Genomic DNA, 18,740 nt, shown 5'->3' with positions numbered 1-18,740 from the left:
AAATGCAGCTCTGGTGGAGACTTAGAGACCTCAGCACAGATCTCCAGAGTCTCTGAAGACACACAGAACTTTGTTCTTGAATTACTTAAAAGCTACCCATCAGAAGAGAAAGCTTTGGCCGGGAATGTGTTTTCTTCATAGGCCTGTGCTCTGTAATCAAGAAGTGCAGTAAGTGAAATGCAGCAGCCCTTGAGGTCATCCCCGCTGCACCTAGTGTGTAGAACGGCTCCAAGTTAGCCTGATCTCCTTACCACAAGGAGAAATACTTATTCCCCCCCCCCCCCCGAAATCAGAGAAGAGGATCAAGAGCCTTACGAGCTTGTGTCCACAGCATGTCAGATGCACCTGATAGTCTGCCGGCTGCAGTAGGTTGCTACATGCAAAGGCACGCTTTCACCTACTGGAAACTTCCAGTCACCCAAATTTTCTCAGGTTTCCAAAAGCCGTTTCAGAGAGCAGAGAGACAAGACTGAATTTTGCTGCTGGCAGGACTTTGACTCTGACTTGATGTCAAAGAGGACAGGCATGAGAACAACAGCGGAGCTGCCCCTTGCTCTCCAATGCACACGTGAATAGAAATTTTGGAACAGATGGCTCACTCGGGCCTACCAAATCCCACCACTGCAGTCACTTTTGTCTCCTGGTATTTTTTTTTTTACAGGTTACACAAACTAGGACTCTGCCCACTTTCTGGATCTGATGACAAATGGTATGGGAGAATTTGCATCTACACAGAGGAACTCATTGTCCTCCCACACAACACAAATGGGTAAGGATGGCCCTGCCCATACCACCCATTAGGAACTGTGCTTACACCATTCTAGTCCCAAAACCATGCTCATTAAATTGGGGTGAGTAGGTGAGTACTAGCTAGCATTACCCAAACCCATGCCAGGAAGCATGCCAGCAAGTTTAACACCATGGAAAACCACAGGACAGTGCCTGAGCTCATGCTGCTGCCCTGCTTAGGTTTGTTAGCATCAGCAGAAGTAGCACAGCTGATGTACCAGAGGTGAGGGAAAGGACAGAATGTGTCCCGCCGGCACAAGGCTTCTACACACTCTGGGTAGGTATCTTGTCTTCTGAACACACCGATTCTGGTTATTGGGGACAGAAAGGTATGGTCAGTGTGAGGGCCAGACCCCTTGGTTACACAGGGCAAAGCCTGAAGCAGCAGCAGGAACACCTACCTGCTCTCTAAGCAACCCTCAGCTAAGTAATACAAACAGAGGGCAGAGGAAGAGACCAGACTTCTTGTTTACAGTCAGCAAAGGCCAGAGATGCTGCCACAGACCATAAAGGAAAAATCTCAATGAAGAAATGTAGCACTGAGATACCTCCGACATGACATAAAAAGACAAAATGAAAACCATGATGCAAGAGTGACGTATTTTTAGAGAAGTATTTGGCACTAAAATCCATCGCAATCCATCTTATCAAACAGAACTGAAACACCTCTAGGTGTGTTGCACCTTGTATGACCTTGAACTGAGGCAAGGAGGGCAGGATCCATGCAGAGATACAAAGGTATTAAGTCTCTCGAGCAGGTAGATATTGGCACCCAAACAGAACCGATCTCTCAGAACACTTACTTCCTCCAAGAATAGATAAATGTTTGTTGAATCACTACTGAGATCCAGAGATTAAGAGCAATCAGCATTTTCTGTTGCAATGACACTTTAAGACCTTACGTAGATTCAAACGAAAAGTTCCAGCTACATAAACTGAGAGCAGTACTATCAGGAAAACGCAGAGGCCAACATTGCTGGTTAAGAAAGGTGAAAGTTATAATACACATAAGGCTAAAAAATACCGGTTGATAAAAAGCTGTGTAAAATTAAGCGCCAAACCTATACTTTTCAGTAACCCGGCAGTTAACTGTATCAACAGAGTCTAGCGCTAATAATCCTGCGCGCCCAGTTACAAAACAAGTTTCATACCTGAGATACCATTAGGTACAGGCTAAAGGCAGATAAAGAAAAAACAGCCCTGCGTTTTATTTATTAGAAACTACTGCTTCCTTCTTTGCAAACGCAAGGGGAAGCTTTCGCCTGCGGTATTGCACAGAACACATACCACTACAGGATGTTCATAGTTCTCTTCCTCTCTTTTCAGTTAACCACAAAAATCAAGTACAGTTTTAAAGAGAGGAGCCTATTTGGATGCCTTTGTGTATATTTAGTGTCACCAGCCAAGTGATGTTTCTATTTGCTTTGGCTGACTGAGATGGAGTAAGAAAAAAATGTCTCCTTACAGAGAATGACCACATCTTAGCTGTGCTCAGAGAGAGCCGTCACATGGCTAGGGGAGCAGGAAATAACTTACAGTTCACTCAAAGCACTACTAAGCAATTCTGTGGTTTCAAATCTCGGCCTGTAGAGTTGCTGAAGCTGTATCTTCCCGTATACAGCTTCTTAATATAGCGGCTTCCAAACTGGAGAGTCTGGTCCTCCCTGGAGAAAGCGCAGCGGAGGGTGGGACAGCACGAGAAGCCTGAGGAATATCCCACTTGGGTTGTGCTTCTCCCCCTCTCTCATCCACAAGTTCTCTTTTCTATAGCAACGCTGGCAATGACCTTGGGCCAGCGAAGGTGAAATAGGGGAGAGATGTCTGACGGGCATACCTCAGGCTGAAGCGCATCGTAAAGCAGCGGCCAACAGCTGGCTGGCACGGACTGCCTCTCCTCGTGCGATGCTCTGATGAGTTCAGAGAATGTGAAGTGTGGATGGTTAGGGCGATGTGCCAGGTGAGACACCAGCTTCATCAGCGAGAACAAAGTTGAGGAACCAAGAAACAGGGAGATAAGGGAGCAGAGGGAAGAACAGTGAGGAAGAGAGACTTTTCTACCTCCACATCGCGGATGCAAGGGCTAGAGGGAGAAAGGGAGGTTTTGGAGGCAGCTGAGGGACAAAGGGAAGAGAGGAAATAAGGGGAAGAGATCATTTTGCTGGTAAAGAAGGGCAGAAAACCCTTTAAAGAAAGGGATGCAATGAGGGAATAGAAGAAGCCCGATAGAAACCGAGATGCAAAATTCAGGAGACAGAGGTCATAGCAGAGGGCTTTGAACTACATCAGCTGAATGGGACTTAGAAGAGCAATAGAAGCTAAATTGATTCCTAAAATATCATTACCAACTTCACAGTAATCTGCTGTACGAAATCTTAACAGAGTTCTATTTTCTACAAAGAAAGTGGATTCTTTTTAAGAAGGCAATTAATAGTATATTTTACAACAGAAGCAGTTTAAGTGGTAAACCATTTTATACTCGTCTTCACCCCTAGCTTAGAAAGACATTAACACAGAAACTGCTATTCATTTCTTTTCTTATCCACATGTCACGTATGTATAAATAAATCTTTGGCTGTCACTTCAAGGAGGGAGAAACCATTTACTATTTAGCACCAAATTCCAATATTCAAATATTCTTTCTTTACAGCCTGCAGAACAGCAAGACAACTATTATGTTTCGCTACTTAACGCTCAGAGATGTCATTCAGGAATCCCATATTCTATCTTAACCTTTCTGGTAAGGTATTCCCAAGTGTCTTGGCTAACTTTGGGGAAGCCATCATCAACAATACTAAAAGCAAATGCATTTTTGAAGTGTTTGCAAACTCAGAAGCAAGCAGTTATCTTTCCGTAGCTAAGAGTTCAAGTAATAGAATACAGTTTTCTTAGCTTTAAAGAGGAGAAAACTGCATTTTCTTTTGGTAGGTCGGTGCTACTCATGCTGCAGATGCAATACCCCAGCATATAAAATATGCTTATAGAGCACAAATAGATTCCTAACTATACTGCTCTTATGCTGCATAGTGGCTAATTAACAAGGGGAGATAAAGGCAAAGTAACACATTCACTTTGAAGGCAAATGAGATGAATGTGGGAAATTCTGAATTACACGTGAAGTTCTGACGGGGAAAACTGTGTGCGAAATCATCTTCCAGAAATGGAAACACTTACGACCTTGCAAGCTTTAATGTGATCTTTCAGCTTTAAGCTAGACACACTGGAAAATCCATTAACACCGTTCCTCAGAAAACTTAAAAGGAAAAAAAAGCTGCCTAGAGTAAGGATTTTAAGGGCAGCTGATTAAACATTATAGGGAAACGACCTCACCAAGCTGTGGATGCATGCATGAAGGCACGTGCCTAACAAAGGTGAGATGCAATCTGCCAGCGTACTGGGGAGCTCTGCTGCAACAGTTCCCTTGCCAGCAACGAGCTCTTCCTCAAAACATCAAGTCTACAGGAACTGAGTAATCTGTAAGATGCTTTAATGAATTTCTACCAGAACCATATTATTTTCAACCTCAGAACACTAATTTGAGATGCCTAAAACATCATGCACTGCATAAACACGAAGAGGTGTCAGGAGAATTATCTAACCCCAACTCTAGGGTAGTTGAAAATACCTTACTGAATTTGAAGAACTTAGCAAGTGAGCAGTTTTCTGCAGGAGTGTCCCCATAACTGTTTGCATTACATCTTTCTGTTTGGCCCTCCTAGCACACTGCTCCTGCCGCACAAAGATCATAGCACACTAGAATTTTAGAGTGTAACTGGAAAACTCCAGGAATGTAATTGCATAGCTACTTTGCCCATTTTAGTGGTTATCCAGGCATAAACAACACGTCTGGAAGCCACAGAATTTAAAGCAAATATATTGGGAAACAAGACTGTATCTACAGCATCTGACCAAGTCACGTCCTGGTAGAGCGAGGGGGTTGTTTAAAACCACCCATGAAGATACACTCCAAATTCTGCTAAATCCACTTTGTATGATTTACTGTTACAAGGAAAAGCTGGCAATTAAAATAATACCTCTGTGCCCAAGTAACATGTGATGTCAACTGTTCTTGAGGAAGTTGTACCCTAACCTATCGAAAAGCAACTCTGCCTAGTGCCCATGACACAGTTTCACTGCTTCCTGTATTTTAGTATCAAGGTATTAGGTCATGAAACCTTGTGTTCTGCACTACACTCAGTTTTATTTCTGTACTACAAAGATTGCTCAAGAGACAAGCCTACGAAACGCGTTCAGTGGAAGAGAGGACATCGTAAATCTTACCACACTGCTTTAAGTGAACAGCAAGCATCCTAACAGGACACTGAAAAGCTCACCGAAACCATCTCCGCTGCAGACAGCTCTGCCTATAGAAGGTCAAGGAAAGAAATAACAACAAAAAAAGCCTTTTGTCATGTCGGTAACTGAGCTACTACAAAGTTTCTTGACAACAATCACTCATCACATGCAGACCACTTCAACTCTTTGGTATGTTCCAGTGCAGAGATAGGAGCTGTTGGTAGGAAACACTGCTGTTGCTGTACCTGCAGCTGCTACTACTCAACTGCAGTGGTAAACAAGTTTTGAATTTCTGTGCTACTAGAGACACCACGAACAGAGCAATAAAGGCCAGAAGGAGCTCTACAGAAAAGGCTGGGACGTTTCTTTGGACAGACATATCAGAACTCCACTAAAGGAGATTTGAGATCTGAACTCTCAGTAATCTCCACAATTACCTTTTCTACTCTGAAAACAGGTGGTAGAAAAGGGGTCTTCTACACTCTGCTTACTACAGATCAGGCTTATACCAGACCCTTTAAAACTCCAGAAGAAATAGTCCCAGGGCAAACATTCTAGCAACAAGATTCAAATCAATATTTACAACCAGGTAAAGCAGAGAAATCACAAATTCTACATCAAAGGAGCACCAAAGCAGAGTCTTTCCATTTACGTATTTGCATGAAAAAGCAAACTCAGTCTTCATCTTCTCACAAGAAACTACCTCATCCTTACGTGTTCTCCTAAACACGTGGGATCTGGACATCTCGGTGGAAACCCCGTAGTCAAGGCATCTTACAAATGTTCACCTGCATCCTACACTAAAACTTGTGCTCCATCTTTGGGCTCTTCTGAATTCCTCCACCTGGTTCTTAGCTGTGGAGAGCTGCCGAGCTGCAACACAGCAGCTTGTGACTACAAATTGCTCTCATCCTGTTGGGCCTGCGCACTGCAAGATTCCAGAGCGCATTATCAGGAGCGCAAGTGGGATTCGCAACCGGCTCATTAACCACAGAGACTTTCAGCACTCAACTACCTGCAAAACAGAGGAAAGGTCTATGAAGTAGCTCAGAAGAGACTGTGAGAGCTCTGAAGCCTTAATGGACCGAGGCACTTGTTCCAGCCAGATCTTACTAGATCACCTCCTCTACGCTTAGAAGCACATAACACTTCCTCACAAAGACACGCAGTGACTGAACTGGGTAGTAGGACTCACCTTGCACATCAAGACACCGAAGTTTAGGCATGTAACACATGAGCTGACAAGCATAGTCAGGAGACATGCAGCCTCTACGGTCACTCAAGCAGATATACAAATTCAACCTGTACTTGTAAATTTTTATCTTAAGGTAAACTGAATAGGAGATTTAGATAAGAGCCGGAGTTATCTACTGACATTAGTGGAACTCCAACATCTGAATTTGTCTCTTAATCTGGAACTAAATCCCACCTTTTTATGACTTTCTCTCAAATGCGTTTCAGTAATGAGACACAATGCCTAGTAGAGTATTCATGTGTAGTCTCAAAACATTTCTCATCCATGAGTAAATTATTTGTTTGCTGCATAGTTCACTACCTTAGATTAATAGCACGCTGTAAGGAAAGTAAGAACGAGAAACACCTTCCGGTAAGTAACCCTGCTGTACGCACATGGAGGCAGTGTGAGGAGGATGGCTTGCTCTGAAGGGTCCGGTCTGACCTGTTCCTGTGAAAATCCATTTGTAGGCACAAATTTGGTTCAGAGGAGCTGTTGAAAACCAGTGGAATTCTCTCTAGAATGGAAGGTTATTCCTGACATGTCGTTTAGGGAAATAACTCCACTGGATACTATTGAGGCATCTGAAGATGTTATATGGCTTTTGACAAAACAAGACAGACATTCAGAAAAGAAACCAAGGCACAACTCAATATCCTTGCTCCTCAGTGCCCTACAGCACCCTTTGTCTTCTCCCCCACATCTCATTCAAGAACATAAGGAAAGATGAAGTCACCGCCACTGTCTAAACAGATGACTAAGTTCTTCCTATCTTTTCAAGGGATAACTCCTTTTCAAGTGACAATCTCAGCTCTTCTGATACCTTCGTGGATGTGCAGCCTGCAGCACAAACTCCAAGGGGCAGAGGCCTAACACCTCCCTGCCACATGGCTGCCCATTTCTCAGGCCTGTGGCCAGCCATCGAGTCCTAGTTCATGCTGTTTTCCCAGGCACAAGTAATCTTACAAGATGGACAAAATCTTTAATTCTTACCAATCAAGAACTAACCCCCCCCCCCCCCATTTAGGTTTTTATTCTGTTTTATCTCAACTATTACTGCAACTTCTCCTTTGGCTCTGACATACAACCTTATTCTGGTCACATGCATTTTAAAAGCAGCCAAAATAGTTTTCTTAATTTACTGCTGTGTCACTTCTCTTCTTGCATTCTTTACCAGTTCCTGTTTACCACATCACTACTGAGTGATCTTACAAACAAGCCTTACTCCCTTGACCAAGTGAAGAGTCCCACTTCTAAGCAGTATAAAATATCCATACTCCATTACCTGCTTCTAATGTTATCAAGTGTTACACACTCCTCATGTTTGCTTTCCTGAGGTCTGTTACATGTATAAAGCTATTTCTACAGCAATAAACTAATTCTTTATCACTGACATTATTGACCACTGTAAGTCACGCAGATTAATAAAATATCTTTGTTAGAATGGATTACTTGGACACCTAGCATCTTTTCCTTAAAAAAACTCGTTCCTTATGATGAAATTGAAATGGATGACATACAGGGATTTAAGGAAAAACTTCCAAGTTCAGCACAACCATGAAAATATTTCAGTAATATATACAAAAGTAATCTACTCGCTCATATTAAGATAAGTTTGAATACACTTATTTTTACATTATAATAAAAACTAGTTATTGAAAGACTTCTACGGATGGTAGGTTTTATACCTGACAGGTAACAAGTGTCAAATCTGAATGAAAGCTAGTTAAATGCTTTTCATATATCTGTGCAACCAGGCAAGTCCTGAAGGGCTATGTGCTGGATACCCACTGTAAGTAGTTCTACATCTGGATCCAAGTTTTAACTCAATTAGCTGTAGCTGCAGCTTTAGCTATGAGCCAATGGCTTGGTTTTTTTGCCCCTGACAAATTCAGGTTTCAAAGACATTTTGATTGCTTACAGATTCAGACAAGTATTTTACAGCTCAGCAAGTTAAAAAAAAAAAAAAAATCAGGAGTCAAAAATCAGTACAATTGTCTACTAGGCAATGAGATCCCCAAAGTATCAGTAGCTCTCCATAAAATGATATCAGCCCCAGCAACACAAACAGAATTATGGCTCTTCACCACTTCCACCACTCCCAGGTAATTTCCGTGTTTATCAGTCATAATGACTTAAAATGCCATTGAAAATATGTCAATGCTGAAGATCAGAGGTTGCGAGTACTCGATCAATATTAAGCTACTTAATTCCCATAGAACAAAAATTGGCTAGTGGAATCCTCTATGTTATTTCAATGTAGCTGCCTTGTAAACAAATGCACAGTCACAAGAAAGACTGCTGAAATAAATCAGCTCTGCGGTGCCAGACGCTTTCTTAACCAAGACCCTCAGGACTGATACCAGCACTATGCCCTCCACAAGAGCACTACAAGTTATTACTACAAAAAGAGTACCTAGGTTTGTAGCTGAATATTTCATCAGTTCCTTTTGCGTTCGCTTCCCTAGTCACGTAAAAAGAAGGTTAGGTAAAACCTAACCTGAAGCGATGTTGACATGGCAGGCACACAGCACGTCCAGCAGCAAACCCATGCCCTAACCTGGCAGAAAGGCCACCTGTAGCAGTCAGCTCAACTTGTATGAAAGCCAGCCTGCAGCATCGTGTGAAACTTGCAAGATTTTCCTTTCCTAAAAAGCATCGTTTATTGCCTGAAGTATCACCAATGAATAATTCAAATGTGGATATTAAGAGATCAAATATCACGCATATTACAGCAAAAGGGCATTCACCAGCACAGCATGCTGCCACTGAGTTACAGTTGAGCCAGAAGGTCAATAGTATCAGGCACACCATCAGGCTCTGATGAGCATTTTGGACTCAAATCGGACAGCTGAGGTAGTTACCATCCATCCCCAGGTGCCTGCTCCACTCCTCATGGAGGCTGCCATCCCTGAGACAGAGATGTTTAATCTGTTCAGGAATTAGTTTCCAAACTGCCACCGTTTTTGGCTCATCCTAAAAACTCATATTTAGTGTCTCTAGAACTCTGATGGTCTTCTGGACTTGAGCCCTCAAGTATATGGCAGAGGCCCTCCACTACAGTCAGACAAGCCTAAGCTTAGCCTGGAGACCATATAGGGCAGGGGGAAAAGGGGAAGGGAATGGGCCACAATTGGGAAATCCTCAACTGGAAAGTCATCCAAAATTCAGCGTGAACCACAAGAATGTATGATTTCAAAAAAACATGAAGTGAGTTATGTCTACAAAGCTATGAACCTGCCACAGATCACATCACCCAGATACTACAGAGATATTTACCTCCAAAGTCTGCCTTACATGTTATTTATGCAGAGAAGTTGAGAACTTGAGTAGGTGAGTGTTACAGCCGAGCGTAACAAAGTGTTCATTTGACAAGAAAAATCTGAATTGAAGGAAAACAAATTTAAACACGCAAATTTATCCACTATTTTTTAATTTGGAGAAGTTTTACTTATTTTTTTTCCCAAAAAGCTAAACATGTGAAATGCGTGCCCGAAAATATTTCAATGAAAAATTTCTTATAAACGTATTACTTCGAAATGTCTCCTCTGTACATGTTTTGTGATCGCACCTTCCGACCAATTTTAACCTAATTACTGTGACAGCATCTTCAATTTAACTCACCCCAACGTAAATATCACGTACTTCCTGTTCGGTCACTACATCTCACGCTTCCCTTGCATGAGACGGGCTGATCAACAATACCATTTCAAAGTCCAGAGGTATGTGGAAGCACTGCGGTCGCACCGATACCCCGCTCCAAGCCACAACTTAAAGCCCATAAAACATTCCCCACGGCACCGCAGCGAGAGGCGAGTTGCCTGACAGCAGCACTCTCGTGCTGGGCACAAAGCATCACAGGACACCAGGTACCCATTTGAAATGGCTTCCAAGTGGTCGTTTGGACAAGAGGGGCAGGTTTTGTTTAATTTTTTCAGAAATACAGTGGTTTGTTTTTCTCAAAGCACTGTATTTTTTTCAAAAGACGACTCACTTTTGAAGCTATCAAGTGGTTGCTTTGTGTTAAAAAATAGATTAATGGAGATTTACATAAGTATACAAGAAGGTATTTGAAAATGAAGAACTTAAAAACTGACTTTTGAAGCTGTCAAGTGGCTGTTGTTTGTTAAATACAGATGAGCAGTTTTACACTAACATACGAGAAGATATTCTGAAGATGAAGAACTTAAAAGCTGACTTTTGAAGCTATGAAGGGGTGTTTTCTTTTTAAATACGGATAAATATAAGTTTAAAATAAACATACGAGGAGGTATTCTGAAAATGAGGAACTTAAAAGCTGACTTTTGAAGCTATCAAGTGGCTTCTTTTTTTAAACACAGATGGGTACAGCTTTACGTTAACATACAAGAAGGTACTCTGAAAACGAAGAACTTACCGATATACTCGGGAACACGTTTGCTACACGGCTTGTCCTTCTAACCGGCGTCCTGCCCGCCCCTCCGAGCAGCTCTGTGCTCTCCCCCAAGCAGACCCTGGAGGATGCCGCGCCGGGGCCCCCCCAGCCCAGCCGAGGCAGGCCTAGCACCGACCCGGGCCTTGCCGCGGCTCCTCCCGGCCTGGCGGGGCGGCCAAACTTCCCCAGCCGGCTCTGCCCGCTTCTCTCCCGGGGGCAGCGGCCGAGCCCCCCGGCCCGCTCCGTTCCCCCCCGAGCTCCGGGGCCACCCGCACCGCCCGGGCACGGTGGGCACCGGGCGGGGGGAGCCGCCGGCCGCAGCACACCCCCCCCCCCCGCCCCGGTCCCCTCCGGGGCCGGGGCCGGGACTCACCACGCATTTCTTGCCGAGGAAGCCGAAGAGGCTGTCGTTCTCCTGCGGGGTGAGCAGCAGGGAGCCCACGTTGGTGACCCGCCGCGGCTGCGGGGGCTGCTGCTGCGGGGCGCCGCTCATGGCCGGGGCCGGCCCGGCGGCGCTGCCCTCCCTCGCCGCCCTGCAACCGCTGGCGCTCTCGGCCCCTTCCTCCTCCTCCTCCTCCTCCTCGTCCTCGTCCAGCCGCCGCCTCACGGCAGCCGCATGGCGGAGCCTCCCGCTGGGGGCCGGGGGGACGGAGGGAGGGAGGGCGGCGGGCAGCCCGGCCGATGGCCGCCCGCCCCGGGCGCCGGGCTAAACTTCCAACTTCGGCCCGGCTCCGGCGGCCGCACGATCCAACATGGCAGCGGGGGCGGGCGAGACCACGGCAGGCGGAGGGGAGGCCGGCGAGAGACGGAGCGAGAGCGCCGCCGCCTTTTCCCTTCTTCCTTCCCTCCCTTTCCCTTCCGCTCCCGCCCCGTCGCGGCCTCGCCTCGCCCAGGGCCTCTCCCCGGCGCCCTCCCCCTAAATACCTGCCGGGAGGAGGAGGAGGAGGAGGAGGAGGAGGAAGAAGGACGAGGAGAAGAGGAAGGAGCGGGCACAGCGCTTTTATAAGCGGGGCTTAGCGCCGCCGGTGCCGGGATGGGGGCAGGCAGAGCGCGGCTGGAGCCCGGCACCGAGCTCCTGTCAGGTTTTTAAGTCAAAAGCCATTCAATGAGTAACTCCAGAATCCTTTTTTGACCTTTTCTCTTTGAAAGAAGAACGTTTCCTTGAATAATTTCACCGTGCAGATTACCGAGCGGATGGTGTTCTTCTGCGTTGTGTAGGGTGGGCGGTTTATGCGGTGCAGAAGCAGTTCCCTCGGCACGGTCGCCCAGGCAGGGAGCAGCGGGTGTCAGAGCCGGTACCCCGCCTGGCACAGCCTTCTACAGCTGGAGGTGAAATAACTAAAAATTGTAGCAGGTATTTTGAGTTCTCTGAGGGGCCAGCTGCAGAGGACACCTCCTATATACAGTCAGTACACTTTGTCAGCGGATTTCTCATCCTCCCCGCTTCTCTCCACATGACAGTAGCAGAGATGGAGGCCGAAGGCCTTTCGAAGCTTGGAGATCCTTGGCACAGCTGCCATCTGCTCAGTCTGACTTCCAGCTGCACAGAAGAAATACTTGTGAAGACAAAGGTGAAAAAGAGATGGCTAGGTGAGCACCTTCCTAGTCTTCTCGGTGTTTTTAAGTGTCGTATATGTCAGCTTCACCTCCTCTGATCAATTCATTGCCCATCTGGAAGATGCTAAAGCAATTTCCCCGTGATGTTTTACTTTGTATTAAAGGGAAGAACCGATGAAGCACAGGAGGAAAGGAGCTAGGGGAGCGCAGGAGGAAAACCTATGAACACAAATCTTATATGAAGCTGTGCTGAGTTCTCTTTCCTATCTTCCAAAAGATTGGGCAGGAACAGATGGCGACCCCTTCTGCTCTGCTTACAGGCCTTTTTCACTGTACTTAAAAGAGCCTGTAGCTGTGTCTGAAAACATACAGAAGACAGAACATAGTGGAAAATCCTGAACTTTCAGCATAAAAAGAATTTAAAATACACGCATACAGGACTCCTCAGTGTGCAGATCTCACAGAAGTGGCTTGGGTCTTTGCTATAAAGGAACAGCAAACAGTAGGAAACAGTTCTTTCAAAGTATTTTTCAGCAGTCATAGGTACTTCAGCTTTCATTCCTTTCTTGTGTAAGTATGTTTATATTTTAGTGAAAGGGGAAATATTTTAGCTAAAGAATATTGGCAGCATTCAGTTTGTTGAAAATGTATGTAAAGAGATAAAACACATGGAAGCACTTTACAAGGCACTTCTTTTTTCTTTCTTTCCTTTTTTTCACAATTATTTTGCAGCCAGAGCCTGTTTCAAGAAAATTTCGTACGTGTCCTGGTGGTCATAGTGTAAATAGCTAAAAATATGATACACCTTTCACAGGTAAATGCTGGTACTTTCCTCACTTCTCTGATTTGTTATGTTCACTGCTTTTTTTCCCCCACTCACTTCTGTTAACTTTTACTGTTTGTTCCTTACTGCATGGATCCTTCCATTCAAACAGTTCCGGGTGATACTTCTTGCTTCACACTGTTCCTCTCAGACCAGCTGGCTGGTGGCTATTCTTAAGGGCCTTTTAACCTTCAGGCTCTATTGTTAGGATTTTGTATGCTTTTTTAATAGGGGTAGACAGGAAAGGGAAGAAAAAAGGGCTATTTTCAGATCTTGTGTTTCATTAATAATGCAAAAGCTGTTTCTGTTTTTGTATCATGGCAAAGCAGTGAGTCCTGAAGTGAAATGGAAATATCAGTATCTGCTGATGAGTACAAGGGACCAAAGAAAAATAGATTTTTGCCTTTGGTGTTTACATTTGCAGTAATTTCAGCTGAGCTGCCATTCCTGCATAAAACATCCAGCCTCGAGCAAAATTCTGCTAAGCAAAGCCACCAACCAGAACTACCTGTCTATATTTTGAAGAAATCACATTGTTCTTTCTGACCTCTCTTAGGAAAATTGCTGTCATTTTTTATCCTAAGCTTTCCTCTGAATGTCTGTAAGTACTGTAGTAAGAAGCTTCGAGCTGCATTGTCCACTCCTGATGCCAATAAACTGTGGGAAGCTGCTATTCATTTGCATTTATTCTATTTATTTAGGATACCAGCTCATAAAGCCGAGGTACTGGAGTACATCAAAAGTGACATTCTTATGTCAGTATAAGCACCTGTAATGATTTTAAAGTGTTATATTATAAATATGTATTTAATAAACAGATTTTATTACCCTTGTCAGACTTACCTTTGACAGAAATTATGTGTCTCTGAAGTTCATCTTTAAATGGGGACCTCTATTTTTCTCAGTATTTTTTTTTGCCAGCTGCAAATTGAATTCCATAACTAGGCTGAAGTTACACACTTTGAGTTTCAGAGTTTAAATATTCACCCAATTTCAGAAATAGCATTCTGCAATTGAAAATAAAGTAAAAAGCTGAGCAAGACTTTCTGCTTAAAGTTGATTTTTCTAGAGCTACGAATCAGAGTATATTTCAAAGTTTTTTTGAAGTTCTGAATTTTCTCAATGCAAGAAGTTAGTTTTCCAAGGATTTTTTATTATTGTTATTTTTTAAATAGCAGCACTGTGTTTCTCAAATCTTGATTTTTGTCCCAGTACTGAATTTAGGTCATACAGCACTGTTGTCTTATTATCCTATCCATAAGGTGAAGAAACAGCTCATTACACTGAAGAACAAGCAGGCTTAAAGGGGAACGCAGATCTCAACAGAAAAAATCTCCAACCTTCCCTCTTCAATCTCATAATCAATGGCAAGTGGAACAGCATGGTACAAGTGCAAACATCGCTGCAGCAACCACAAAAGCATGGCTGGGGGAGATCAAAGTTGTGAATGTATGATTAGTGTCACCACACTGAAGGGGTATGTCAACAGGGCAGCAGAAGAACGGACAAAAAAAAGGAAAGGCTCGTTTCCCTCAACACCCTTTTTGGTTGGGCCTGTAGAAAACACCAGTTCGTTTACTACAAAACCGCTTGCGGTAACCAAAAAAGAGGAACTCTCTTTGTGGTTGAAAATGGTTTTTGAGCTGTGAAGATACAAGTTCTCTTTTTTTAAGTAAACCGCATCGTTTTTCTCTTCATAGATCTCATTTAAGAGAACTGGGTATAAATCATTGCTGAACCAATGACAAATAGCATATTAACTATTTTACTCACAAGTTCATTCACTTCTACTCCCTGTGCACCGAACTTTTAAAAGTTTAGGAATCGCAGCCTTCTGTGGAGGTAACTGAATCATCTGTTAAGTTACAGCTCAGTTCAGGTTCAGTTGCTGTATTTCCTTTCTCACAGAGATTTCGTATGATCTGTTTTAGGCGGATAACAGCCTGGAATAAAGAGGATCTGGAATCTGTGTGTTTTTTTTTTTTTTCCTCTATATTGTATTTATATCCTATAATTTTCAGACACAGAAGGACATGAAGTAGCCACAGATGTTGCGAAGTAGACAATTAATTAGTAAAGCCTCTGCTGACTCCTTATGAATATGGAACTGTAGTGTCAGTAGGAAGAATCCTCTCCCTTTGTGGGCTGGCTGGCAGAAGAGCGTCCTCGCTGCTAGAGTGAGCAGACTGAAGCCTGAGAACCAATGCAGTAGGACAATAAGTTCTTTCATTTCTTGCACGAATGCTGTCTTGGGTGCCAGCTAGAACTTTTTCTTTCCCTGTAGTGCCTGTTACTCGTCTTTGTTTGCTGTATCTTCTCTAGCCCTTGTTTTCAACCTCAGACTGTTTACTTGAGAATGAAGGAATGCAATTTGCGCCCTTCTGTTTTGCTCAGCAGAGGATAACATTGATTTTGCTTTGGATGTAGAATTGTATTTTGAATATATTGATATAAGATACTGATGTGTTTTTTTGTTTTGTTTTGTTTTTAACTTTGAAATCAGTTATAGGATTCTCTTCACGGGCTCCTCTACAATTCTTTAAACGCCTGAAGCGTTGGACTGTATTACTCTCCTTTCCAGGACTGTGTGGAAGAGAGACCAAACTGGAATGTGAGGCATCTTCTCTCTCCTCTTAATACTTCTTTATTATGCAAGTATGTTGATCATTGTCTGCAGTAACAGTGGAACAATTCTGTAGCTGCTCTGCAAATTAGAAGAAAACGTTTTCTTTCCCCAGTCCAGCTATCATCATAGCTCATCTTCAAAATTGTATACCACAGGGTTTGTTGAAACACTCTTTTTATTCTCCTTGCCTGGCTTATACCTTAGTGTGATTCCTGAGTTTTACACACAGCAATAAACATGAGCGGAGTATATGAGTTGATTTTGATTTACCTGCAGGTATTAAAAGGAACTTTCACTCCTTCCTCCAAGTTTCCTGACAGCTTTTAAATTCAGTGTAATGAAATCTCCCTCCAGCCATTAATCAGCCACCATAAAGCTCAAGGACTTCACTGGCTAAAAAAAAAAAAAAAGAAAAGAAAAACATTCTTTCTTTACTGTGATCTGCTCATACTTTGTTGTAGCACATTGCTTTAGCAAGCAGAAGTCTCTGGCTTTGAAACATCAGCTCTTGTTTGCAGCCACTGCCCCCCACCCTGATCAGCATGCTTGTGGCCAGGAAGCCTGACCCTTACTGAGCTGAGGGTAGTGCAAGGCAAGTGCATGCGAAATCCACCCTTTTTACTGGCAGAGCTAAGGATGATGTTCAGATCTGCACTCTGAGAGCTAGCCTGAGATCAGTCATCTGCTCCCAATAGCAGGAGATGAGCAACTCCCAGTGAGCAACTGTCAGATACGTAATGCAGCTCGGCAACAATTGCAACTTGGATCCTGGTGGATGGCTTAATAACTTCTCTGCAGTTTTTCTTTCTCTCTTCCTCTCTTTCTCTCCTGCCCCCCCCCACCCTCCCCCCCCCACCCCGTCCAGCACTGAACAGCCTTAAGGAATAGGCATGAACTGCACTTTGGTTCCTGTTGGGGTTGTGCTGGGACTCACTCGACCAGATCCTTGCTGCAGCTCCGGGGCGTGCCACTTGTTCTGCTGCTGCCCTCCCGTAGGGTCAAAGAGCCACGTCCCATCAAAGGTCAGCCTTCATCTGGCAGATGTTTTCAGACCCAGGGCTTCACTGTTGCTTCAAACTGTCTCTGGCATGTTAGTGCTTCTTTAATTGTCTTGCTTCTGTGTGGTTTTGCTAGTTGATAGTTAAAAAAAAAAGGGGGGGGGGGGGCAGACTTTATGCATCAGCATTCCTGAAGGCTTGTTGCTCCACCTCATAAAGCAAGATTGAGAACGTGCGTATCTTGATCAGCCTGATTTTTGTGTTCAGGATTATTTATATCTGCTTCAGGCCAACTAGAGCCACTGGCGTGGTGACCTATATTGTTTTTATAGGAAAAAGAGAATATGCTTAACAAATACAGAACCCTAACAAACAGATAAGCAAAATGAAATGGAACACATAGCAAGCTCGTGAGAAGACGGATGAAAACCATCAGATTGTTTTTCAAAACTGTATGTGGAAATGAGTACTGCTTGTGTGTATAATGCATCAACAAGGCAATCTGCAGCCTGTCTAGTTGTTTCACCTCAGAGACAAGTCTAAAAATAAATCTTAATTTTTGAATCCATCCTAGTAAGTAAAGATAAATTTCTGTAAGATCTTAGGAATATCTAGAATTTAGCACAGACAGCCAAGTTATTCTAATTGGTATTTTCCTGGCTACCCTATTATTACATTCAATTAAGGACTCTTCCCATGGTATGTTAAGGTGGCACAAATAAATGGTATCAGTGCGTCATGTGGATATCTACCACTTTATTCATGCTTGTCAACAAAGTCACGCTCCCCGCAAAGAACCAGAAGAAGTTGCTGATTTCTTCTATGAGAACGAATCTAGTTGTTGTTTTTCTTTTAGGTAGTATTTAGTCAAAATACTGCCGTATGTGCAGCACAGTAGTGCCTGAAGCCCTGCCCTGGTTTGGTGCCTCGGTACCTTGCAAATATGTACAAGAACCCAGGAGCTCCTGTCCAGGGAGGAGACATTAAACTTGGAGCAGCACATCCGCATCCTGCCTCTTAAAACTAATCATCATTGCATAAATATTGACTCTGTAGGTTACAACCTGAAGTAGAGACATTTATTTGAGTTTCTCTAATCCATTTTCTTTCTATACTTGTTTGCAATATTGGAGGATGTGTGTGTACCACTTTTTTTGAAGGTACCAGAGTACTTCCAGCCCGCCATCAAATTTGATAAAAATTATGTATCTCAGCTTCAGACCTACTATTTTTCAGCTGATAGGATATTTTTGTGCATTTTAAGAGGGCTAGAACTGAATTTATTTGAACTCATAACTGTAGACTTTGTTTTCAGTGTTTGCTGTAACTGCATACATGCAGTGCTGACCAGCTTTGTCCAGTTGGTTTTTTTGGCCTTGAATTTTCTCATATCTATTTAAAAATGAAACCAAATATCTTCATTTAAAATACTTTCACAATAATTGCAATAAGATGGGTAGCAGTTTGAGGACTCGAAACCTACAGCACAGTTAATAAGGCTTTCTGGGAAAATACTTGCTACTGCTGGAGCAGCTCTTTCACAGAGGTCATGGCGTGGAGCCAGGGGAGGTTGGTAGACAGCTAGGCAACCAGGAAAGAACAAGTTTGTCAGCATGTACAGCTGATTACTGTGAGAATAATTTTCCATAAGCGTAGCCTGCACGGTGTTTGCTTAAGAGGGGTTTAATTTTTCACTAAACTCCCTAGCAGCTAAGTCGTTTTAAGCTGTGGCAGAAAGTCATTTGTTGAAATCAGATGAAATAAGGGGCAATGTGGTTTTTAATAATATCGCATTGCAGTAGGATGAGGTAGGATATTTCAATATTTATAGGCAATATGGGATCATTCCTGTAATGATACATTATGACAATTATTTTGGTTAGGGAAGTGTTTTCATTTCTATTAGCTACAGCGATCATTTCTAAAATGTCTCAAAACTAGAAAATATGAGAAATTTTACCCTTAGTGTGAGAAGATACAGCCTTTAGTCACTACATTCTCCTGCT

General features: G+C 43.4%; 1 protein-coding gene and 1 long non-coding RNA gene across 2 annotated transcripts in view; one reads left to right on the top strand and one right to left on the bottom strand.

Moving 5' to 3' along the window:
- WASL (WASP like actin nucleation promoting factor) overlaps nt 1-11,580 on the bottom strand; it is a 49,796-nt gene extending 38,216 nt beyond the window's left edge. Inside the window, exon 1 of the mRNA XM_035559376.2 lies at nt 11,104-11,580. Coding sequence (XP_035415269.1) covers nt 11,104-11,223 — 120 coding nt within the window. The 5' untranslated portion in view covers nt 11,224-11,580. The remainder of the gene's footprint in view (nt 1-11,103) is intronic.
- Nucleotides 11,581-11,709: 129 nt separating this feature from the next.
- On the top strand, nt 11,710-15,984 carry LOC118254265 (uncharacterized). The gene is made up of 3 exons (XR_004780632.2): nt 11,710-12,857; nt 13,020-13,101; nt 14,373-15,984. It is a non-coding gene; the product is annotated as an uncharacterized LOC118254265 (long non-coding RNA).
- The last annotated feature ends 2,756 nt before the right edge of the window (nt 15,985-18,740 follow it).

This window comes from Cygnus atratus, chromosome 1, assembly GCF_013377495.2.
Source record: "Cygnus atratus isolate AKBS03 ecotype Queensland, Australia chromosome 1, CAtr_DNAZoo_HiC_assembly, whole genome shotgun sequence".
In the NCBI taxonomy this organism is placed as follows: Eukaryota; Metazoa; Chordata; class Aves; order Anseriformes; family Anatidae; genus Cygnus; species Cygnus atratus.
Note: the sequence above shows the minus strand (reverse complement) of the source record. Positions and strands in the feature narration are given on the sequence as shown.